At 50.0% G+C, this 25,553-nt stretch overlaps 2 protein-coding genes across 2 annotated transcripts; one reads left to right on the top strand and one right to left on the bottom strand.

The window, feature by feature from the left end:
* Window positions 1-2,061: 2,061 nt before the first annotated feature.
* Window positions 2,062-3,650, top strand: GPBAR1 (G protein-coupled bile acid receptor 1). Its single transcript, XM_069982305.1, has one exon. The coding sequence runs from the start codon at window positions 2,133-2,135 to the stop codon at window positions 3,141-3,143; it is 1,011 nt and encodes a 336-aa protein (XP_069838406.1). The 5' UTR covers window positions 2,062-2,132; the 3' UTR covers window positions 3,144-3,650.
* LOC138801065 (serine/arginine repetitive matrix protein 1-like) lies at window positions 3,323-5,341 on the bottom strand. The gene has a single exon (XM_069983505.1). It carries the CDS (start codon window positions 5,339-5,341, stop codon window positions 3,323-3,325), a length of 2,019 nt encoding a protein of 672 aa, XP_069839606.1.
* Window positions 5,342-25,553: the final 20,212 nt, after the last annotated feature.

Consider the following 25,553-nt stretch of genomic DNA (forward strand, 5'->3'; position numbering starts at 1 on the left):
ATTTACTGCTGCGATACGCAGCAGATTAGATCTAAATAACTGAACACAGTATCAAATCTGCTGCGTATCTGCTGCGTATACGCTGTGTGTGTTTGTACCCTTAAGCTGATCCCTCTGTATAACACTCTGGAGTAGATGCAAATTGACATTTTACAAACTGAAGCAGTAGACTTTGAAAAAATTAATATTTGTATCATTCTCAAAACTTTTGCCCATGACTGTACAGGGTTCACCTCCCCCGCTCATACACACACCTACAGGGGTCACCTCCCGCTCATACATACACCTACAGGGGTCACCTCCTTCTCATACATATACCTACAGGGGCCACCTCCCCCGCTCATACACACACCTACAGGGTTCACCTCCCCCGCTCATACATACACCTTCAGGGGTCACCTCCTACTCATACATACACCTACAGGGGTCACCTCCCGCTCATACACACACCTACAGGGGCCACCTCCCCCGCTCATACACACACCTACAGGGGTCACCTCCCCCGCTCATACATATACCTACAGGGGCCACCTCCCCTGCTCATACACACACCTACAGGGGTCACCTCCTTCTCATACATACACCTACAGGGGTCACCTCCTTCTCATACATACACCTACAGGGGTCACCTCCTTCTCATACATATACCTACAGGGGTCACCTCCCCTGCTCATACATACACCTACAGGGGTCACCTCCCCGCTCATACACACACCTACAGGGGTCACCTCCTTCTCATACATATACCTACAGGGGCCACCTCCCCCGCTCATACACACACCTACAGGGTTCACCTCCCCCGCTCATAAATACACCTTCAGGGGTCACCTCCTACTCATACATACACCTACAGGGGCCAGCTCCCCCGCTCATACACACACCTACAGGGGTCACCTCCCCTGCTCATACACACACCTACAGGGGTCACCTCCCCTGCTCATACATATACCTACAGGGGTCACCTCCTTCTCATACACACACCTACAGGGGTCACCTCCTTCTCATACACACACCTACAGGGGCCACCTCCCCTGCTCATACACACACCTACAGGGGTCACCTCCTTCTCATACATACACCTACAGGGGCCACCTCCCCCGCTCATACACACACCTACAGGGGTCACCTCCTTCTCATACATACACCTACAGGGGCCACCTCCCCCGCTCATACACACACCTACAGGGGCCACCTCCCCCGCTCATACACACACCTACAGGGGTCACCTCCTTCTCATACATACACCTACAGGGGCCACCTCCCCCGCTCATACACACACCTGCAGGGGTCACCTCCCCCGCTCATACATACACCTACAGGGGCCACCTCCCCCGCTCATTCACACACCTACAGGGGTCACCTCCCCGCTCATACACACACCTACAGGGTTCACCTCCCCCGCTCATAAATACACCTTCAGGGGTCACCTCCTTCTCATACATATACCTACAGGGGTCACCTCCTTCTCATACACACACCTACAGGGGCCACCTCCCCCGCTCATACACACACCTGCAGGGGTCACCTCCCCCGATCATACACACACCTACAGGGATAACCTCCCCGCTCATACACACACCTACAGGGGCCACCTCCCCCGCTCATACATACACCTACAGGGGCCACCTCCCCCGCTCATACACACACCTACAGGGGTCACCTCCCCCGCTAGTACATATACCTACAGGGGTCACCTCCTTCTCATACATACACCTACAGGGGTCACCTCCTTCTCATACATATACCTACAGAGGCCACCTCCCTCACTCATACACACACCTACAGGGTTCACCTCCCCCGCTCATACATATACCTACAGGGGTCACCTCCCCTGCTCATACAAATACCTACAGGGGTCACCTCCCCTGCTCATACATGTATATATAGGGTTCACCCCAGCATCTACAGGGGTCACCCTGCTTATACATGCACCTATGGGGCCATTGTTGGATGCTATAATTGGGGCAGGGGTGGCTGACCATTGGCTTGATGCTGTCACATAGATCATTATAGATAGATAATTGTTCCCCTCACTGACCTCCTCTCTCTTCTTTCAGCATCTGTTGGATTCCTCCTTTGCCGTTCCCTCCTTCCATGGTCTGGACATGTGGTAGTCAGTGAGTGTATAAGGGATGGAGCCGGACGCTGGACCTCACAATGTTTCTGATCATAAATCTCAGGAGACGCTCATCATCCTGCTGTCCCACCCGCTCTCGGCCTTCATCATCCTCTCCAACCTCTTCATCATCATCGGAATCATCTTCAACAAGAAGCTGCACAACACGGCCAATTACTTCTTCCTGAGCTTGTTGCTTGCTGACTTCTTCACCGGGGTCCTCCTGCCTTGTATCCCCCGCATGAAGTTTAACAAGGACCTTGGATATTTTGGCTGTTTTCTCGCCTTCATTTCTCCTAATTTCTTCTTCTTGTCATTCCTGGCCAACCTGCTGATGGTGCACTATGAGAAGTACTTGTGCATCATCTATCCTTTGCACTATCGGGAGATTTGGGTTCACCGCTGTGTCCCGCTCTCCTTGTTCTTGGTGTGGACTTTGCCCCTGGTATTTTCCTGCCTTCCGTTGCTGGGCTGGAATAATTGGAGACACAACCACACATGCTCCTATAGGCAGGTCTTCCCCAATGCCTACATATACCTGGAGACCTATGGGGTAGTCATCCCGGCCATCCTGGCCATGAGCTTCATCACCATCAAACTGCTGGCAGTGGCCCGAAAGCAACTGAAGGATATTAAGAAGCTCCACCGGTCAGTACAGCGGGAGGTGGTGGTGGAGATTGAGCGCCAGATGGACTTCAGATACGCAAAATGCATTGCCATCTTCTCCTTGACTTTCCTCATCTGTTGGGTCCCGTACATTGCTCTTCTTCAGGTCTCAGTGTTGGTCATAGAGAACTATGAGATCAGTTTATGGATTGTCCTAACGCTCACGTGTGTGGGGAGCGGCAGTGCCGCCATCATCCCCGTCATTCTGGGATTAAGTCACCGGCAATACACTGAACTATGGAGGAACCTGTGCAAGAAATATTGTTGCCCCTGCTGCAAGGCCAAAGGGAACTTGAGTCATTCGCATAGTGAAAAGAGCAAGGACGAGATGGTGGAAGATGAATTAACTGCAGTGAAATGATGACTGGTGCCATACAAGAGTTGTCTCTTCTCTGTGGTGGTGACGCCGGCTCTCCTCTATTGTGGCGGCTTTGGCTCTCTTGCGGGTGGTGGTGTAGGCTCTCCTCTCTGGTAGTAGTGGCGCAGGCTCTCCCTCTGTGGTGGCAGTGTGGACTCTCCCTCTCTGATGGAGGCATTGGCTCACCTCTGTAGTGGTGGTGCTTGCTTCCCCTCTCTGGTGGTGTCTTTGGTTCTCCTCTCCGGTGGCTGTGTTGGCTCTACTTTGTGGTGGTCACGCTCACTCTCCCCCTCTGGTGGTGGCGCGGGCTCTTTTCTGTGGGGACAGCGTTGGCTCTCCTCTCTGGTGGTGCCTTTGGCTCTCCTCTGCGGTGGTGACAGCTTTGGCTCTCCTCTGCGGTGGTGACAGCTTTGGCTCTCCTCTGTGGTGGTGACAGCTTTGGCTCTCCTCTGCGGTGGTGACAGCTTTGGCTCTCCTCTGCGGTGTTGACAGTTTTGACTCTCCTCTCTGGTGGTGCCTTTGGCTCTCCTCTGCGGTGGTGACAGCTTTGGCTCTCCTCTGCGGTGGTGGCACTGGCTCTCCTCTGCGGTGGTGGCACTGGCTCTCCTCTGCGGTGGTGACAGCTTTGGCTCTCCTCTGCGGTGGTGACAGCTTTGGCTCTCCTCTGCGGTGGTGGCACTGGCTCTCCTCTGCGGTGGTGACAGCTTTGGCTCTCCTCTGCGGTGGTGGCACTGACTCTCCTCTGCGGTGGTGACAGCTTTGGCTCTCCTCTGCGGTGGTGACAGCTTTGGCTCTCCTCTGCGGTGGTGACAGCTTTGGCTCTCTTCTGTGGTGGTGACAGTTTTGGCTCTCCTATGCGGTGGTGGCGCTGGCTCTCCTCTGCGGTGGTGACAGTTTTGGCTCTCCTCTGCGGTGGTGACAGCTTTGGCTCTCCTCTGTGGTGGTGACAGCTTTGGCTCTCCTCTGCGGTGTTGACAGTTTTGGCTCTCCTCTGCGGTGGTGGCACTGGCTCTCCTCTGCGGTGGTGACAGCTTTGGCTCTCCTCTGCGGTGGTGACAGCTTTGGCTCTCCTCTGTGGTGGTGACAGCTTTGGCTCTCCTCTGCGGTGTTGACAGTTTTGGCTCTCCTCTGCGGTGGTGGCACTGGCTCTCCTCTGCGGTGGTGACAGCTTTGGCTCTCCTCTGCGGTGGTGACAGCTTTGGCTCTCCTCTGCGGTGTTGACAGTTTTGACTCTCCTCTGCGGTGGTGGCGCTGGCTCTCCTCTGCGGTGGTGGCACTGGCTCTCCTCTGCGGTGGTGACAGCTTTGGCTCTCCTCTGCGGTGGTGACAGCTTTGGCTCTCCTCTGCGGTGGTGGCGCTGGCTCTCCTCTGCGGTGGTGACAGCTTTGGCTCTCCTCTGTGGTGGTGACAGTTTTGGCTCTCCTATGCGGTGGTGGCACTGGCTCTCCTCTGCGGTGGTGACAGTTTTGGCTCTCCTCTGCGGTGGTGACAGTTTTGGCTCTCCTCTGCGGTGGTGACAGTTTTGGCTCTCCTCTGCGGTGGTGGAGCGGGCTCTCTGCGGTGGTGGCACTGGCTCTCCTCTGCGGTGGTGGGGCTGGCCGTCCTCTGCGGTGGTGGCGCGGGCTCTCCTCTGTGGTGGTGGCGCGGGCTCTCCTCTGTGGTGGTGGCGCGGGCTCTCCTCTGCGGTGGTGGCGCGGGCTCTCCTCTGCGGTGGTGGCGCGGGCCCTTTTCTGTGGTGGTGGCGCGGGCCCTTTTCTGCGGTGGTGGCGCAGGCCCTTCTCTGCGGTGGTGGCGCTGGCTCTTCTCTGCGGTGGTGGCGCGGGCTCTTCTCTGCGGTGGTGGTGCTGGCTCTCCTCTGCGGTGGTGACAGTTTTGGCTCTCCTCTGCGGTGGTGGCACTGGCTCTTCTCTGCGGTGGTGGCGCTGGATCTCCTCTGCGGTGGTGACAGCTTTGGCTCTTCTCTGCAGTGGTGGCGCTGGCTCTTCTCTGCGATGGTGGTGCTGGCTCTCCTCTGCGGTGGTGACAGTTTTGGCTCTCCTCTGCGGTGGTGGCGCGGGCTCTCTGCGGTGGTGGCGCGGGCTCTCCTCTGGGGTGGTGGCACTGGCTCTCCTCTGGGGTGGTGGCACTGGCTCTCCTCTGCGGTGGTGGCGCTGGATCTCCTCTGCGGTGGTGGCGCTGGATCTCCTCTGCTGTGGTGGCATTATGAGATACCAAGGAGACAATATTCCTGGATAAACACAGAGGGATCTGCAACAATCTGGGGGGAATAGAAGGGTCTGAATGAAGAGGAAAGGTCTGGAGGATAAAGAGGAAGCTGCAAGAGGTCTGGCGGGGGGGGGGGGGGGGGGGAATAAGAGTGTTTGGATGAAGGGACAGATAAGTCTGAAGGGGCCAAAGATTTTGGAAGAGCAGACAGGAGGGAGGGAGAAGAGGAGTCAGGAGGGACTAAGGAGTCTGGAGGAGGAGGGGGCAGAGGAGTCATGAGGAGGGGGAAGAGGAGTCAGGAGGGAGGGCGAGGAAGATTCTGGAGGGAGGCGGAAGAGGAGACAGGAGAAGAGTGGAGGAAGAGGAGACAGGAGGGGAGAGAAGAGGGACAGATGAGTAGGAGGATACAGGAGGGGGAAGCAGAGTGTGGATGAGAAGAGAGGTGCCTGGAGGGACAAAGGAGGAGGCAGGATTCTGGAGGAGGGGGGACAGAGGAGTCTAGATGAGGAGACAGAGAAGTCTGGTCTGTTTAATAGCCATCATATAACCACAGCCACCTGCAAAATCTTTCTGCTGCAGGAACAAGTGTTTTGTGTGGGATTTAGAGACCACATCCCAGGCAATGAGCTGAGTGTTGGGCTCTGATGTGTACACAGCTCCCCTGCACACCTATGCGTCTCCCTAGTCACAGGCAATGAGCTGAGTGTTGGGCTCTGATGTGTACACAGCTCCCCTGCACACCTATGCGTCTCCCTAGTCACAGGCAATGAGCTGAGTGTTGGGCTCTGATGTGTACACAGCTCCCCTGCACACCTATGTGTCTCCCTAGTCACAGGCAATGAGCTGAGTGTTGGGCTCTAATGTGTACACAGCTCCCCTGCACACCTATGCGTCTCCCTAGTCACAGGCAATGAGCTGAGTGTTGGGCTCTGATGTGTACACAGCTCCCCTGCACACCTATGTGTCTCCCTAGTCACAGGCAATGAGCCGAGTGTTGGGCTCTGATGTGTACACAGCTCCCCTGCACACCTATGCGTCTCCCTAGTCACAGGCAATGAGCTGAGTGTTGGGCTCTGATGTGTCCACAGCTCCCCTGCACACCTATGCGTCTCCCTAGTCACAGGCAATGAGCTGAGTGTTGGGCTCTAATGTGTACACAGCTCCCCTGCACACCTATGTGTCTCCCTAGTCACAGGCAATGAGCTGAGTGTTGGGCTCTGATGTGTACACAGCTCCCCTGCACACCTATGCGTCTCCCTAGTCACAGGCAATGAACTCTCTCCTTTCTCTCCTCAACTTTCTGGTAATCTCCTGAAGGAAGTTACATGGCAGCAGGATCTGACTTCACAGGGTTTGTTTGTAGTCTGTTGCCATGGAGACAATAATATTTTTGATACAATGATAAATCGGTTTTGAAGGTTAATAGCTTTTAACCCTTCACAGTGCAGTTTGTCATAGGAAACTAGAAATTAGATGGGGAGGGAGACCGGAGCGGGGTAGGGGGTGCTGTCACGTCCCCCTCATGCCGGATCTGCAGTACTGGACAGATCACCAGAAGTCTCACAGATCATTGCACATGAACCTCATGGTATACAGGACCTCACCTCCTCCGTTATATGGCGGCATTCATATGGCTGTGATGTCACAATCTCTATGTCATACACTGATCCAAAAGTCCTGCAACCTGTGTGAAACTAGGCCTCCCAGCATGCACTGGGACAGGAAGCCTCTGATCCCTTTGATAAACTCTGCTTCTATTTCCTTTGAGGACATTTTGGTCTGTATCATATCTGAGAGAATCTTTGGTTTTGCTGTTTTGTGACAATAAAAATGTCCCTAGAAGCTGAATGTACGAGACGTCTTCCTGTTCATTAAAGAGGCTTCAGAGATAGCGAGACGTCTCACACTCCCTTCTTCTGTACTATAGATTATACTTAGAAGCAGTCAGAGAATACAGGGGGGTACGAGTTCCTTGTAGAGATGGTCGGACATGGGGAATTCTTAGGTTGGAGTTGAGTATCAGTAATTGGAGAGGTGGATATTGACCCCAGGGCTCTGCAGTTTGTGTGTCAGGGATGGAGAGGAGTAACATGTTAGTAGCTGTCGGCCTCCTGGATGAAATGGGTTTCATTGTTCCTTCTTCCAACTTAAAGGGGTAGTGCGGCGCTCAGAAATTATTCACAGAATAACACACATTACAAAGTTATACAACTCTGTAATGTATGTTATGTCTGTGAATGGCCCCCTTCCCCGTGTCCCCCCACCCCCGCACGTGTACCCCGAAGTGTAGTGCTTTATACATTATCTGATCCGTGTCGAGGGCCGTCCGCCATCTTGTGCCAAACGTCATCTTCGGACCGACGTCTGAATCCCTGCCGCCGCCGCCCCCCCTCCGCCACGTCATCAGCTGCTTAGCCGCGATTGGCTGAGCACAGTTATGCAGAGGGCGGCTGGCATTCGGGACAGAAGACGGCCGCCCGAAGAAGACATCACTGGCTGAAGATCAGAGACGGGTGTCGGCACGTGACAGGTGAGTATAGCGCACCACACTCCCGGGTACACGGGTGGGGGTGGTGGGACACGGGAAGGGAGCGATTCACAGACATAACATACATTACAAAGTTGTATAACTTTGTAATGTGTTATTCTGTGAATAATTCTTTACCGCCGCACTACCCCTTTAACCAAAACGTCCAAAAATTCCATCTGAATTTTTTATTTTATTTTATATGTAAATGTCAAACATGACAGTACTGACACTGACTATAAAAACTGCTAATGATCTAACCCAAAGATTAGTGGTGCCAGGGTATGAAGCCAGTACAGGAGCTTGTCATCAGAAACCAGACGCTTTACTAAATAACAAAAACTAAAAAACAGAAAAAAGAAATCAGTCAGCACAGAAAAACGCTTTGGATTTTCTTCCACATACCGTCCAATGGCAGAAAGCCTGCGAAACGTCATCTCTAAACACTGGGATGTAATAGGAGATGAAGCAGCCGCCCCAGCGGGAACCATTCAAAGACCCCAAAGACCCCGGTAACATTCAGACGCCCCACCAATATTACAGATACATTCGGGAGAAGTTCATTGGAAACAAGAAAAGACTTATCTGCGTAAATGATATTCATCCAAAAGGAAATGTAATATGTGGAGGCCGTCGCTGGTGCCGGTCATCCCAACCCCAAAAAACTGTGTCTGTAGGAGGAAAAACCTAGGATGTGGTGTATGTTAGGTGTGAGTGCGGTGTGCAGCGTCAGGTGGTAAGTGCGGTGTGCAGCGTCAGGCGGTGAGTGCGGTGTGCAGCGTCAGGCTAGAGTGCGGTGTACAGCGTCAGGTGTGAGTGCGGTGTACAGCGTCAGGCGTGAGTGCGGTGTGCAGCGTCAGGCGGTGAGTGCGGTGTGCAGCGTCAGGCTAGAGTGCGGTGTACAGCGTCAGGCGTGAGTGCGGTGTACAGCGTCAGGCGTGAGTGCGGTGTACAGCGTCAGGCGGTGAGTGCGGTGTGCAGCGTCAGGCGTGAGTGCGGTGTACAGCGTCAGGCGTGAGTGCGGTGTGCAGCGTCAGGCGTGAGTGCGGTGTGCAGCGTCAGGCGGTGAGTGCGGTGTGCAGCGTCAGGCGTGAGTGCGGTGTGCAGCGTCAGGCGTGAGTGCGGTGTGCAGCGTCAGGCGTGAGTGCGGTGTGCAGCGTCAGGCGTGAGTGCGGTGTGCAGCGTCAGGCGTGAGTGCGGTGTGCAGCGTCAGGCGGTGAGTGCGGTGTGCAGCGTCAGGCGTGAGTGCAATGTACAGCGTCAGGCGTGAGTGCGGTGTACAGCGTCAGGCGTGAGTGCGGTGTACAGCGTCAGGCGTGAGTGCGGTGTGCAGCGTCAGGTGGTAAGTGCGGTGTGCAGCGTCAGGCGGTGAGTGCGGTGTGCAGTGTCAGGCGGTGAGTGCGGTGTGCAGCGTCAGGCGTGAGTGCGGTGTGCAGTGTCAGGCGGTGAGTGCGGTGTATAGTGTTATGTGTGTTAGCGTTAGGTGTGAGTGTGTTGCACACTATATAGGAAAGACCACACACCCTCTACACGGACGGTTCTATGAACATATCAGGTCTATAAGAAGAGAACAAGCAGCACCAAGATTCATTGCTCACATCCAGGAGAAACAGGAAGGAAAAACAAATCAGTTCAAATTTATGGGCCTAAAAAAAGTCCTGCAGAAAACTCATGGGAGACTAATAAAAAACTCTCCTAGGAAGAAGCAGGTGAGACACTAACACACAAGGACCTGCAGGTCTGAATGGCCGCATAGAATTACATAGCTTTACACTCACCGGCCACTTTATTAGGTACACCATGCTAGTAACGGGTCGGACCCCCTTTTGCCTTCAGAACTGCCCCAATTCTTGGTGGCATAGATACAACAAGGTGCTGGAAGCTTCCTCAGAGGTTTTGGTCCATATTGACATGATGACATCACACAGTTGCCGCAGATTTGTTGGCTGCACATCCATGATGCCAATCTCCCGTTCCACCACATCCCAAAGATGCTCTATTGGATTGAGATCTGGTGACTGTGGAGGCCATTGGAGTACAGTGACCTCATTGTCATGTACAAGAAACCAGTCTGAGATGATTCTAGCTTTATGACATGGCGCATTATCCTGCTGAAAGTCGCCATCAGATGTTGGGTCCATTGTGGTCATAAAGGGATGGACATGGTCAGCAACAATACTCAGGTAGGCTGTGGCGTTGCAACCATGCTCAATTGGTACCAAGGGGCCCAAAGAGTGCCAAGAAAATATTCCCCACACCATGACACCACCACCACCAGCCTGAACCGTTGATACAAGGCAGGATGGATCCATGCTTTCATGTTGTTGACGCCAAATTCTGACCCTACCATCCGAATGTCGCAGCAGAAATCGAGACTCATCAGACCAGACAACGTTTTTCCAATCTTCTACTGTCCAATTTCGATGAGCTTGTGCAAATTGTAGCCTCAGTTTCCTGTTCTTAGCTGAGCGGAGTGGCCCCCGGTGTGGTCTTCTGCTGCTGTAGCCCATCTGCCTCAGAGTTGGCCGTACTGTGCGCTCAGAGATGCTCTTCGGCCTACCTTGGCTGTAACGGTTGGCTATTTGAGTCACTGTTGCCTTTCTATCAGCTGGAACCAGTCTGCCCATTCTCCTCTGACCTCTGGCATCAACAAGGCATTTCCGCCCACAGAACAGCCGCTCACTGGATGGTTTTTCTTTTTCGGACCATTCTCTGTAAACCCTAGAGATGGTTGTGCGTGAAAATCCCAGTAGATCAGCAGTTTCTGAAATACTCAGACCAGCCCTTCTGGCACCAACAACCATGCCACGTTCAAAGGCCTCAAATCACCTTTCTTCCCCATACTGATGCTCGGTTTGAACTGCAGGAGATTGTCTTGACCATGTCTACATGCCTAAATGCACTGAGTTGCCGCCATGTGATTGGCTGATTAGAAATTAAGTGGTAACGTGCAGTTGGACAGGTGTACCTAATAAAGTGGCCGGTGAGTGTATACAGGAATATAACTACTATAATACTGCTCCTATATACAGGAATATACTACTATAATACTGCCCCCTATATACAGGAATATAACTGCTATAATACTGCTCCTATATACAGGAATATAACTGCTATAATACTGCTCCTATATACAGGAATATACTACTATAATACTGCTCCTATATACAGGAATATAACTACTATAATACTGCTCCGTATATACAGGAATATACTACTATAATACTGCTCCTATATACAGGAATATAACTACTATAATACTGCCCCTATATACAGGGATATACTACTATAATACTGCTCCTATATACAGGAATATAACTACTATAATACTGCTCCCTATATACAGGAATATAACTACTATAATACTGCTCCTATATACAGGGATATACTACTATAATACTGCTCCTATATACAGGAATATACTACTATAATACTGCCTCCTATATACAGGGATATAACTACTATAATACTGCTCCTTTATACAGGGATATAACTACTATAATACTGCCCCCTATATACAGGGATATAACTACTATAATACTGCTCCTATATACAGGGATATAACTACTATAATACTGTTCCCTATATACAGGGATATAACTACTATAATACGGCTCCTATATACAGGAATATAACTACTATAATACTGCTCCTATATACAGGAATATACTACTATAATACTGCTCCTATATACAAGAATATACTACTATAATACTGCTCCTATATACAGGAATATACTACTATAATACTACTCCTATATACAGGGATATAACTACTATAATACTTCTCCTTATATACAGGGATATAACTACTATAATGATCTTTTTATTTAAAACTTACACCAAATTATTACAGTGTATTAACATTAAAATCATAGAAAATAAAGATATTGTTACATTACTTGATAACATTACAGAAAACATGACACATGGATGTTTCTCCAATACACATTGTGCGGGTCACATTTCAGGTCTCTCTTATATACAGTCTTTAGAGACTCTATTTCAGATCTCTCCTTAGACAGAAGCTGGTAGATCGCCTGTCGCCGGCTCTTAGTCCTCACACTATTTACATTGATAGAGCTGAGTCTCAGTCTCATTCACTTGGCCTTCTTAGTCCTTTTTCTCCTTCCACTGCTGTGACCTGTAGTTCCCCATCTCTTGGTGGACACTGAGGGTTCAGGATCATCATCAGGAAGGGTTGAGGGAACTTGTTCTATTGTTGTCTCCTGCTCTTCTTCTCCCAGAGCACTGTACCTTCCAGAGGTGATCTCCAGCGCTGGCGGCTCAGCTGGCTTCTTGGTTGCAGTGATCTTTCTAGAGGAATCCACTGTTGTGTTTTTTCTTTTTACGATCTGGAGCCCGTCATCATCTACACGGGTATTTGCAGCTGGATCTGTAAAGGTGCTGGGCTGCTGTTTGGAGGGTTTAGTGACTGGTTCTCTGAGCACTTTACTTGTCTCTTCAGTGGCTGATGAGAGTTGTTGTGCAGCATCCGCAGGTGGTATGTCAGTGGCTGATGAGAGTTGTTGTGCAGCATCCGCAGGTGGTATGTCAGTGGCTGATGAGAGTTGTTGTGCAGCATCCTCAGGTGGTATGTCAGTGGCTGATGAGAGTTGTTGTGCAGCATCCGCAGGTGGTATGTCAGTGGCTGATGAGAGTTGTTGTGCAGCATCCGCAGGTGGTATGTCAGTGGCTGATGAGAGTTGTTGTGCAGCAGCCGCAGGTGGTATGTCAGTGGCTAATGAGAGTTGTTGTGCAGCATCCGCAGGTGGTATGTCAGTGGCTGATGAGAGTTGTTGTGCAGCATCCATAGGTGGTATGTCAGTGGCTGATGAGAGTTGTTGTGCAGCATCCGCAGGTGGTATGTCAGTGGCTGATGAGAGTTGTTGTGCAGCATCCATAGGTGGTATGTCAGTGGCTGATGAGAGTTGTTGTGCAGCATCCCTAGGTGGTATGTCAGTGGCTGATGAGAGTTGTTGTGCAGCATCCGCAGGTGGTATGTCAGTGGCTGATGAGAGTTGTTGTGCAGCATCCGCAGGTGGTATGTCAGTGGCTGATGAGAGTTGTTGTGCAGCATCCGCAGGTGGTATGTCAGTGGCTGATGAGAGTTGTTGTGCAGCATCCGCAGGTGGTATGTCAGTGGCTGATGAGAGTTGTTGTGCAGCATCCATAGGTGGACTAGCAGACTCTGTACTGGTGGATAATACTTCAGGCTCTGCAGTGATAAGTGCAGCATCCATAGATGGTTCATCTACATTGTCTTCTGGTACATGTGGTGCAGCATCCATAGACAGAACATGAGGCACTGCAGCAGGGTCACTGGTACCTTGTTTGACATTAGTACTGGTACTGGCGACTTCTGGGGCTATGCCCACACTTTCAGTGACGTCCTCCTGCTCTTCCTCCATGGCCTCGATGAGGGTCTCATTACACTTATTGTGTTCTGCATGTGGACAATCTTTGAATGTGTGACCTGGGCCAGAGCACAGATTACAGATGACCGGGCCCGTACAATCCTCCTTTCCATGCCCAAACTGTCCACATAACGAGCACTTGATACGAGAACAGTTCATGGCCAGGTGTCGGCCCCCACATCTATGGCAAAGACGTGGCTGACCTGGGTAATAGCATATCCCACGCTCTGAGCCCAGGTAAAAGGAGTGTGGTAGGTGTTTGGTCATGCCACTCTCTCGCCGGAGCTGAATCTTTACTGTATACCCACCATTCCAAATCCCCTCCTCATCGTATATCTTAGCCGGATGGCTCTTCACATCACACTGCCGGCTCAGCCAGTGGATTAGATCCGCCAGAGCCACCACCTCGGACTGGAACAGGATGGTGACGGTCACTACCTGAGGCTTGGACAACTGTATTACCTGGAGGTGTTCCCACATCTTGTGACCTTTAGTATCATTGTAGATATTCCAGAATAAGTCCAGACTATACTGCAGCTTAAAGCTGATATCATAGATTCTGGTGGAGGGGATATGGATTAGGGCGTACACCTCCGAGGCCTCAAACCGCATAAACTCTTTTAATAAAACTTTTCCAATGTACAGTCTAGAGGGGATGCTATCTTCTGGACCCGTATACCGGATCCTTACCGCATTCCTCCTCTGCGGTGTGGGGTTAGCTGACCCTGTAACACTGGAGAACAGTCTGTACTGAGGTCTGCCGGCAGAGGGATCAGTGCTGGGCCTCTCCACAGGATAACGGACACCAGGCTGTCCTGCTGATCCAACTGTGTGTGCTACTGGTGGCTGTGCACGCTGCACTCTACTCCCTGCAGGCTGCAGAGAGCCCCGTACACCGCGTGCTGCAGGCTGCAAAGTGTCCCGTATACTGTGCGCTGCAGGCCGCAGAGAGCCCCGTACACCGTGTGCTGCAGGCCGCAGAGAGTCCTGTATACTTTGTGCTGCAGGCCACAGAGAGCCCCGTACACCGTGTGCTGCAGGCCGCAGAGAGTCCTGTATACTTTGTGCTACAGGTCGCAGAGAGTCCTGTATACTGTGTGCTGCAGGCTGCAGAGAGTCCTGTATACTGTGTGCTGCAGGCTGCAAAGTGTCCTGTATACTGTGTGCTGCAGGTCGCAGAGAGTCCTGTGTACTGTAAACTGCAGGCCGCAGAGAGTCCCGTACACTGTGTGCTGCAGGCTGCAGAGAGTCCTGTGTACTGTAAACTGCAGGCCGCAGAGAGTCCCGTACACTGTGTGCTGCAGGCTGCAGAGAGTCCTGTATACTGTGTGCTGCAGGCTGCAGAGTGTCCTGTATACTGTGTGCTGCAGGCTGCAGAGTGTCCTGTATACTGTGTGCTGCAGGCTGCAGAGTGTCCTGTATACTGTGTGCTGCAGTCTGCAGAGTGTCCTGTATACTGTGTGCTGCAGGCTGCAGAGTGTCCTGTATACTGTGTGCTGCAGGCTGTGCGGTTGGCTCTGGCATTAGCCGGCTCACACTCCCACTGTTCTGTGGGGTATCATATACAATGTCAGTACTTTGCTGCATAGTGGAGTCATTCTCACTCATATGACCAGAATTACAGTCAGAATCCTCTGCGTTTAACCCCTTGCTGGCTGGCACAGAACTCTCTGCATCATCATCACTGTTAATGTTTTTTTACAGATCCGCTATTTTTTGTCTCTGAGTGCAGCGATTCCTCAGTAGCTGCTCCCCCAAATCTCACAGGTTTTCCCTTGTCCACAATGTCATATACTGTGTCATAGTAATATCTTTTTTGTTAATAATGTCTCTCAGTCTCCTTCTCATACCTTGGGCTCCGGCCTCTCTCTTTCTCTCAATCGCCCAGTTTTCCACTTTGGGTGCGGTGTTTGTTCCCTCATCCAGCCTGCCCCTCATTATGGCCAGCTCACGTCTACAATCATCCAGCCCTTCATTATGGCCAGCTCACGTGTACAATCATCCAGCCTTTCACATTTCATCAACTTTACTTTAGGATCAGTCTCTTTCTTAATTTCATCTCTCAATTTGCCAATCTGCATTTCCAGCATAAATATATTTTTCCTTGTAACTTTTCTGTTAAATCCAACAACATTGCAAGATTCTGAAGACTCACCAGCCACCATGTCCAAATCTCCACTTCCACCAGCTCCATGCTGCAGGCCGCACTCCAGACCCTGGACTCTCCCAGGATCATCAGCCCAGCTTCCCTCCCCTCCTCCTGGGTCAGAAGCCATGCCTCCTCCCCTCAGGGAGCTCACAAGCACACGTCTATCCTCTCCTATAGACAGGAATATAACTACTATAATACTGCCCCCTATATACAGGAATATACTACTATAATACTGCTCCTATATACAGGGATATAACTACTATAATACTGCTCCTATATACAGGGATATAACTACTATAATACTGCTCCTATATACAGGGATATAACTACTATAATACTGCTCCTATATACAGGGATATACTACTATAATACTGCTCCTATATACAGGAATATACTACTATAATACTGCTCCTATATACAGGGATATAACTACTATAATACTGCTCCTATATACAGGGATATAACTACTATAATACTGCTCCTATATACAGGAATATAACTACTATAATACTGCTCCTATATACAGGAATATAACTACTATAATACTGCTCCTATATACAGGGATATAACTACTATAATACTGCTCCTATATACAGGGATATAACTACTATAATACTGCTCCTATATACAGGAATATAACTACTATAATACTGCCACTATATACAGGAATATACTACTATAATACTGCTCCTATATACAGGGATATAACTACTATAATACTGCTCCTATATACAGGAATATACTACTATAATACTGCTCCTATATACAGGAATATAACTACTATAATACTGCTCCTATATACAGGGATATAACTACTATAATACTGCTCCTATATACAGGGATATAACTACTATAATACTGCTCCTATATACAGGGATATAACTACTATAATACTGCTCCTATATACAGGGATATACTACTATAATACTGCTCCTATATACAGGAATATACTACTATAATACTGCTCCTATATACAGGAATATACTACTATAATACTGCCCCCTATATACAGGAATATACTACTATAATACTGCTCCTATATACAGGGATATAACTACTATAATACTGCTCCTATATACAGGGATATACTACTATAATACTGCTCCTATATACAGGGATATAACTACTATAATACTGCTCCTATATACAGGAATATACTACTATAATACTGCTTCTATATGCAGGAATATACTACTATAATACTGCTTCTATATGCAGGAATATACTACTATAATACTGCCCCCTATATACAGGAATATACTACTATAATACTGTTCCCTATATACAGGGATATACTACTATAATACTGCTCCTATATACAGGAATATAACTACTATAATACTGCTCCTATATACAGGGATATACTACTATAATACTGCTCCTATATACAGGGATATAACTACTATAATACTGCTCCTATATACAGGGATATACTACTATAATACTGCCCCCTATATACAGGAATATACTACTATAATACTGCCTCCTATATACAGGAATATACTACTATAATACTGTTCCCTATATACAGGGATATACTACTATAATACTGCTCCTATATACAGGAATATAACTACTATAATACTGCTCCTATATACAGGAATATAACTACTATAATACTGCTCCTATATACAGGAATATACTACTATAATACTGCCCCTATATACAGGGATATACTACTATAATACTGCCCCCTATATACAGGAATATACTACTATAATACTGCTCCTATATACAGGAATATAACTACTATAATACTGCTCCTATATACAGGAATATAACTACTATAATACTGCTCCTATATACAGGAATATAACTACTATAATACTGCTCCCTATATACAGGAATATACTACTATAATACTGCTCCTATATACAGGAATATAACTACTATAATACTGCTCCTATATACAGGAATATAACTACTATAATACTGCTCCTATATACAGGAATATAACTACTATAATACTGCTCCTATATACAGGAATATAACTACTATAGTACTGCTCCCTATATACAGGAATATACTACTATAATACTGCTCCTATATACAGGAATATACTACTATAATACTGCTCCTATATACAGGAATATAACTACTATAATACTGCTCCTATATACAGGAAATAACTACTATAATACTGCTCCTATATACAGGTATATAACTACTATAATACTGCTCCTATATACAGGAATATACTACTATAATACTGCTCCCTATATACAGGAATATAACTACTATAATACTGCTCCTATATACAGGAAATAACTACTATAATACTGCTCCTATATACAGGTATATAACTACTATAATACTGCTCCTATATACAGGAATATACTACTATAATACTGCTCCCTATATACAGGAATATAACTACTATAATACTGCCCCTATATACAGGAATATAACTACTATAATACTGCTCCTATATACAGGAATATACTACTATAATACTGCTCCTATATACAGGAATATACTACTATATTACTGCTCCTATATACAGGAATATAACTACTATAATACTGCTCCCTATATACAAGAATATAACTACTATAATACTGCCTCCTATATACAGGGATATAACTACTATAATACTGCCCCTATATACAGGAATACAACTACTATAATACTGCTCCTATATACAGGGATATACTACTATAATACTGCCTCCTATATACAGGAATATACTACTATAATACTGCTCCTATATACAGGAATATACTACTATAATACTGCTCCTATATACAGGAATATACTACTATAATACTGCTCCTATATACAGGAATATACTACTATAATACTGCTCCTATATACAGGAATATACTACTATAATACTGCTCCTATATACAGGAATATACTACTATAATACTGCTCCTATATACAGGGATATAACTACTATAATACTGCCCCTATATACAGGAATATAACTACTATAATACTGCCCCTATATACAGGAATATACTACTATAATACTGCTCCTATATACAGGAATATACTACTATAATACTGCTCCTATATACAGGAATATAACTACTATAATACTGCTCCTATATACAGGAATATAACTACTATAATACTGCTCCTATATACAGGGATATAACTACTATAATACTGCTCCCTATATACAGGAATATACTACTATAATACTGCTCCTATATACAGGAATATACTACTATAATACTGCTCCTATATACAGGAATATACTACTATAATACTGCTCCTATATACAGGAATATACTACTATAATACTGCTCCTATATACAGGAATATAACTACTATAATACTGCTCCTATATACAGGAATATAACTACTATAATACTGCTCCTATATACAGGAATATAACTACTATTACACTGCTCCCTATATACAGGAATATACTACTATAATACTGCTCCTATATACAGGAATATACTACTATAATACTGCTCCTATATACAGGAATATACTACTATAATACTGCTCCTATATACAGGGATATAACTACTATAATACTGCTCCTATATACAGGAATATACTACTATAATACTGCTCCTATATACAGGGATATAACTACTATAATACTGCTCCTATATACAGGGATATAACTACTATAATACTGCTCCTATATACAGGAATATACTACTATAATACTGCTCCTATATACAGGGATATAACTACTATAATACTGCTCCTATATACAGGAATATACTACTATAATACTGCTCCTATATACAGGGATATAACTACTATAATACTGCTCCCTATATACAAGAATATAACTACTATAATACTGCTCCTATATACAGGGATATAACTACTATAATACTGCTCCTATATACAGGAATATACTACTATAATACTGCTCCTATATACAGGAATATACTACTATAATACTGCTCCTATATACAGGAATATACTACTATAATACTGCCCCCTATATACAGGAATATAACTACTATAATACTGCTCCCTATATACAGGAATATAACTACTATAATACTGCTCCTCAGGGGCGTATCTAGAAATGACTGGGCCCCATAGCAAACGTTTGATTGGGGCCCCCTCCCTCCCAGCTACACACACTACATATAGTTGATGCACATATTCCCATGTATATACACACAAATGCTCACTTTTAGGGAAGCTCTGGGGTGTTGAGTTCTTTTACAGTCTCTCCTGTTCCCCTGAAGCAGCGGCTGTCTTTGTGCGGTTTCATCACCCCTTCTCCTCTGTTCTGACATGGGAGGGGAGCTGCCTGAGCTCATAGTGAGAAGATGGGGGAAGGGCTGGGGGTTTGGGGGAGGGGGCCCCCCTCTACACCTTCCTGCCTGTCATAATCACTGTCTCTATATAATAAAGAGGTAGTTATCCATCTTACTGTACAGAACCTGTGACTTGGATGACAGGTAGGAGTATACGGAGTGGCTGGGCTCAGGGAACTACTAAACTAGGAGGCCATCTCTGCTGGGCCCCCTGAGGCTGTGGGCCCCGTAGCAGCTGCTATGGCTGCTATAGTGGTAGTTACGCCCCTGCTGCTCCTCATATGAGTACCAGGCAGTATACGGGGTCGGGATTGCGGACACATTAGATACATTACAATGTTTGGCCTCTCAGGTCGTAAATTTAAGGCTGCAAACAAAAAAGTGGCGCGGCGGATGTGGCGGTGACATTTGGGCGGATTAATGTGTTTGCTGAGGGGACGTGTTCGTACAGTAAACAGTGATGATGGGCGGCAGGCGGCTCATCTGTCCCTTGGTTACCGGGCACAGAACGTCCAATGTCCAGCAGCACCTGCAGAGTCATCAGTGCGTCCGACAGGTGCGGAGGAGCAGCGGCGCCATCTCCAGACAGATCGGACGAGGCGGGTGTGTGGGGTCCGGGGGGAGACTCTGTGTGTTATAGGGGGCCTCTCCCTGTATATTACTGCCGGGTGTGTAGGGTCCGGGGGGAGACTCTGTGTGTTATAGGGGGCCTCTCCCTGTATATTACTGCCGGGTGTGTGGGGTCCGGGGGGTCTGTGTTATAGGGGGCCACTCCCTGTATACATACCTACATACCTCCCAACCGTCCCGGATTTCGCGGGACAGTCCCGTTTTCGGGGTTCTGTCCCGCGGTCCCGGAACACCCCCCCGTGTCCCACATTATATGTGGCCCCAGCGAAAAAAAACAATAAACCAGTAACTCACCTGTCCGCCGGTCCCAGCAGCTCCTCTCCCGGCAGAGCGCGCACTCCCATCATCCTCCGGGGCGGGCAGCGGGGTATACAGACACTGACTGTACCGGAAGTGACCTGCAGCCTCTATCATGAATTACTTCCGGTACAGTCAGTGTCTGTATACCCCGCTGCCCGCCCCGGAGGATGACGGGAGTGCACGCTCTGCCGGGAGAGGAGCTGCTGGGACCGGCGGACAGGTGAGTTACTGGTTTATTGTTTTTTTCCACTGGGGCCACATATAATGGGGGATTGGCTACTATATGGGGGATTGGCTACTATGTGGGGCATATATAGGGGATTGGCTACTATATGGGGGATTGGCTACTATGTGGGGCATATATGGGGGCATTGGCTACTATGTGTGAATAATTGGATAATATGTGGGGCACTATATGGGGATTGGCTACTATGTGGGGCACTATATGGGGGATTGGCTACTATGTGGGGCATATTTGGGTGCATTGGCTACTATGTGGGGCACTATATGGGGGCATTGGCTACTATGTGGGGCATATTTGGGGGCATTGGCTACTATGTGGGGCACTATATGGGGGATTGGCTACTATGTGGGGCATATATGGGGGCATTGGCTACTATGTGGGGCATATATGGGGGATTGGCTACTATGTGGGGCACTAAATGGGGGATTGGCTACTATGTGGGGCATATATGGGGGCATTGGCTACTATGTGGGGCATATATGGGGGATTGGCTACTATGTGGGGCACTATATGGAGGGATTGGCTACTATGTGGGGCACTATATGGGGCATTGGATACTATGTGGGGCACTATATGGGGGGATTGGCTACTATGTGGGCATATATGGGGCATTGGCTACTATGTGGGGCACTATGGGGGATTGGATACTATGTGGGGCACTATGGGGGATTGGATAATATGTGGGGCACTATATGGGGGTATTGGCTACTATGTGGGGCACTATATGGGGATTGGCTACTATGTGGGGCACTATATGGGGATTGGCTACTATGTGGGGCACTATATGGGGATTGGCTACTATGTGGGCACTATATGGGGCATTGGCTACTATGTGGGGCACTATATGGGGGCATTGGCTACTATGTGGGGCACTATATGGGGATTGGCTACTATGTGGGGCACTATATGGGGATTGGCGACTATGTGGGCACTATATGGGGGGATTGGCTACTATGTGGGGTACTATATGGGGATTGGCTACTATGTGGGGTACTATATGGGGGCATTGGCTACTATGTGGGGCACTATATGGGGGATTGGCTACTATGTGGGGCACTATATGGGGATTGGCTACTATGTGGGGCACTATATGGGGGGATTGGCTACTATGTGGGGCATTTTGGGGGGATTGGCTACTATGGGGGGCACTATATGGGGGGATTGGCTACTATGTGGGGCACTATATGGGGGGATTAGCTACTATGTGGGGCACTATGTGGGGGATTGGATTCTATGTGGGGCACTATATGGGGGCATTGGATACTATGTGGGGCACTATATGGGGGGATTGGCTACTATGTGGGGCACTATATGGGGGGATTGGCTACTATGTGGGGCACTATATGGGGGATTGGATACTATATAGGGCACTATTCAGTCAGCAGCATGTGGTGACTGTAGGGGAGTGGCTATGGAGGGTTGCTATGGGGGCGTGGCTATGGAGGGTTGCTATGGGGACGTGGCTATGGAGGGTCGCTATGGGGGCGTGGCTATGGAGGGTCGCTATGGGGGCGTGGCTATGGGGACCGCGGCGCACATGTTCCTCTTTGCAAAAGTTGGGAGGTATGTGTATATGACTGCCGGGTGTGTGGGGGTCCGGGGGGGGTGTCTGTGTGTTATAGGGGGTCTCTCCCTGTATATGACTGCCGGGTGTGTGGGGTCCGGGGGGGGTGTCTGTGTGTTATAGGGGGTCTCTCCCTGTATATGACTGCCGGGTGTGTGGGGTCCGGGGGGGGTGTCTGTGTGTTATAGGGGGTCTCTCCCTGTATATGACTGCCGGGTGTGTGGGGTCCGGGGGGGGTGTCTGTGTGTTATAGGGGGTCTCTCCCTGTATATGACTGCCGGGTGTGTGTGGGGTCCGGGGGGTCTGTGTGTTATAGGGGGCCTCTCCCTGTATATGACTGCCGGGTGTGTGGGGTCCGGGGGGGGGTGTCTGTGTGTTATAGGGGGTCTCTCCCTGTATATGACTGCCGGGTGTGTGTGGGGTCCGGGGGGTCTGTGTGTTATAGGGGGCCTCTCCCTGTATATGACTGCCGGGTGTGTGGGGTCCGGGGGGGGGGGTGTCTGTGTGTTATAGGGGGCCTCTCCCTGTATATGACTGCCGGGTGTGTGGGGTCCGGGGGGGGGGTGTCTGTGTGTTATAGGGGGCCTCTCCCTGTATATGACTGCTGGGTGTGTGGGGGTCCGGGGGGTCTGTGTGTTATAGGGGGCCTCTCCCTGTATATGACTGCCAGGTGTGGGGGTCCGGGGGGTCTGTGTGTTATAGGGGGCCTCTCCCTGTATATGACTGCCAGGTGTGTGGGGGGTCCGGGGGTCGGTGTGTTATAGGGGGCCTCTCCCTGTATATGACTGCCGGGTGTGTGGGGGGTCCGGGGGGGGTGTCTGTGTGTTATAGGGGGTCTCTCCCTGTATATGACTGCCGGGTGTGTGGGGTCCGGGGGGGGTGTCTGTGTGTTATAGGGGGCCTCTCCCTGTATATGACTGCCGGGTGTGTGGGGGGTTCTGGGGGTCGGGGGGAGTCTGTGTGTTATAGGGGGCCTCTCCCTGTATATGACTGCCGGGTGTGTGGGGGGTCCGGGGGGGTCTGTGTGTTATAGGGGGCCTCTCCCTGTATATGACTGCCGGGTGTGTGGGGGGTCCGGGGGGGTCTGTGTGTTATAGGGGGTCTGTGTGTTATAGGGGGCCTCTCCCTGTATATGACTGCCGGGTGTGTGGGGTCCGGGGGTCGGGGGGAGTCTGTGTGTTATAGGGGGCCTCTCCCTGTATATGACTGCCGGGTGTGTGGGGTCCGGGGGGGGGGGGGTCTGTGTGTTATAGGGGGCCTCTCCCTGTATATGACTGCCGGGTGTGTGGGGTCCGGGGGGGTCGTCTGTGTGTTATAGGGGGCCTCTCCCTGTATATGACTGCCGGGTGTGGAGGGTCCGGGGGATCTGTGTGTTATAGGGGGCCTCTCCCTGTATATGACTGCTGGGTGTGTGGGGTCCGGGGGGTCTGTGTGTTATAGGGGGCCTCTCCCTGTATATGACTGCCGGGTGTGTGGGGGGTCCGGGGGGTCTGTGTGTTATAGGGGGCCTCTCCCTGTATATGACTGCCGGGTGTGTGGGGTCCGGGGGGGTCGTCTGTGTGTTATAGGGGGCCTCTCCCTGTATATGACTGCCGGGTGTGGAGGGTCCGGGGGATCTGTGTGTTATAGGGGGCCTCTCCCTGTATATGACTGCCGGGTGTGTGAGGTCCGGGGGGTCGGTGTGTTATAGGGGGCCTCTCCCTGTATATGACTGCTGGGTGTGTGGGGTCCGGGGGGTCTGTGTGTTATAGGGGGCCTCTCCCTGTATATGACTGCCGGGTGTGGAGGGTCCGGGGGATCTGTGTGTTATAGGGGGCCTCTCCCTGTATATGACTGCCAGGTGTGGGGGTCCGGGGGGTCTGTGTGTTATAGGGTGGCCTGTCCCTGTATATGACTGCCAGGTGTGTGGGGGGTCCGGGGGTCTGTGTGTTATAGGGGGCCTCTCCCTGTATATGACTGCTGGGTGTGTGGGGGGTCCGGGGGTCTGTGTGTTATAGGGGGCCTCTCCCTGTATATGACTGCCAGGTGTGTGTGGGGTCCGGGGGGTCGGTGTGTTATAGGGGGCCTCTCCCTGTATATGACTGCCGGGTGTGTGGGGGGTCCTGGGGGGGTCTGTGTGTTATAGGGGGCCTCTCCCTGTATATGACTGCTGGGTGTGTGGGGTCCGGGGGGTCGGTGTGTTATAGGGGGCCTCTCCCTGTATATGACTGCCGGGTGTGGAGGGTCCGGGGGATCTGTGTGTTATAGGGGGCCTCTCCCTGTATATGACTGCCAGGTGTGGGGGTCCGGGGGGTCGGTGTGTTATAGGGGGTCTCTCCCTGTATATGACTGCCAGGTGTGTGGGGGGTCCTGGGGGGGTCTGTGTGTTATAGGGGGCCTGTCCCTGTATATGACTGCTGGGTGTGTGGGGTCCGGGGGGTCTGTGTGTTATAGGGGGCCTCTCCCTGTATATGACTGCCGGGTGTGTGGGGGGTCCTGGGGGGGTCTGTGTGTTATAGGGGGCCTCTCCCTGTATATGACTGCTGGGTGTGTGGGGTCCGGGGGGTCGGTGTGTTATAGGGGGGCCTCTCCCTGTATATGACTGCCGGGTGTGTGGGGGGTCCTGGGGGGGTCTGTGTGTTATAGGGGGCCTCTCCCTGTATATGACTGCCGGGTGTGTGGGGGGTCCTGGGGGGGTCTGTGTGTTATAGGGGGCCTCTCCCTGTATATGACTGCCGGGTGTGTGGGGGGTCCGGGGGTCTGTGTGTTATAGGGGGCCTGTCCCTGTATATGACTGCCGGGTGTGTGGGGTCCGGAGGGGTCGGTGTGTTATAGGGGGCCTCTCCCTGTATATGACTGCCAGGTGTGTGGGGGGTCCGGGGGTCTGTGTGTTATAGGGGGGCCTCTCCCTGTATATGACTGCCGGGTGTGTGGGGGGTCCGGGGGGTCTGTGTGTTATAGGGGGCCTCTCCCTGTATATGACTGCCGGGTGTGTGGGGGGTCCGGGGGGTCGGTGTGTTATAGGGGGTCTCTCCCTGTATATGACTGCCGGGTGTGTGGGGTCCGGAGGGGTCGGTGTGTTATAGGGGGCCTCTCCCTGTATATGACTGCCGGGTGTGTGGGGGGTCCGGGGGTCTGTGTGTTATAGGGGGCCT

Source organism: Dendropsophus ebraccatus, chromosome 9 (assembly GCF_027789765.1).
Source record: "Dendropsophus ebraccatus isolate aDenEbr1 chromosome 9, aDenEbr1.pat, whole genome shotgun sequence".
NCBI classification, from domain to species: Eukaryota; Metazoa; Chordata; class Amphibia; order Anura; family Hylidae; genus Dendropsophus; species Dendropsophus ebraccatus.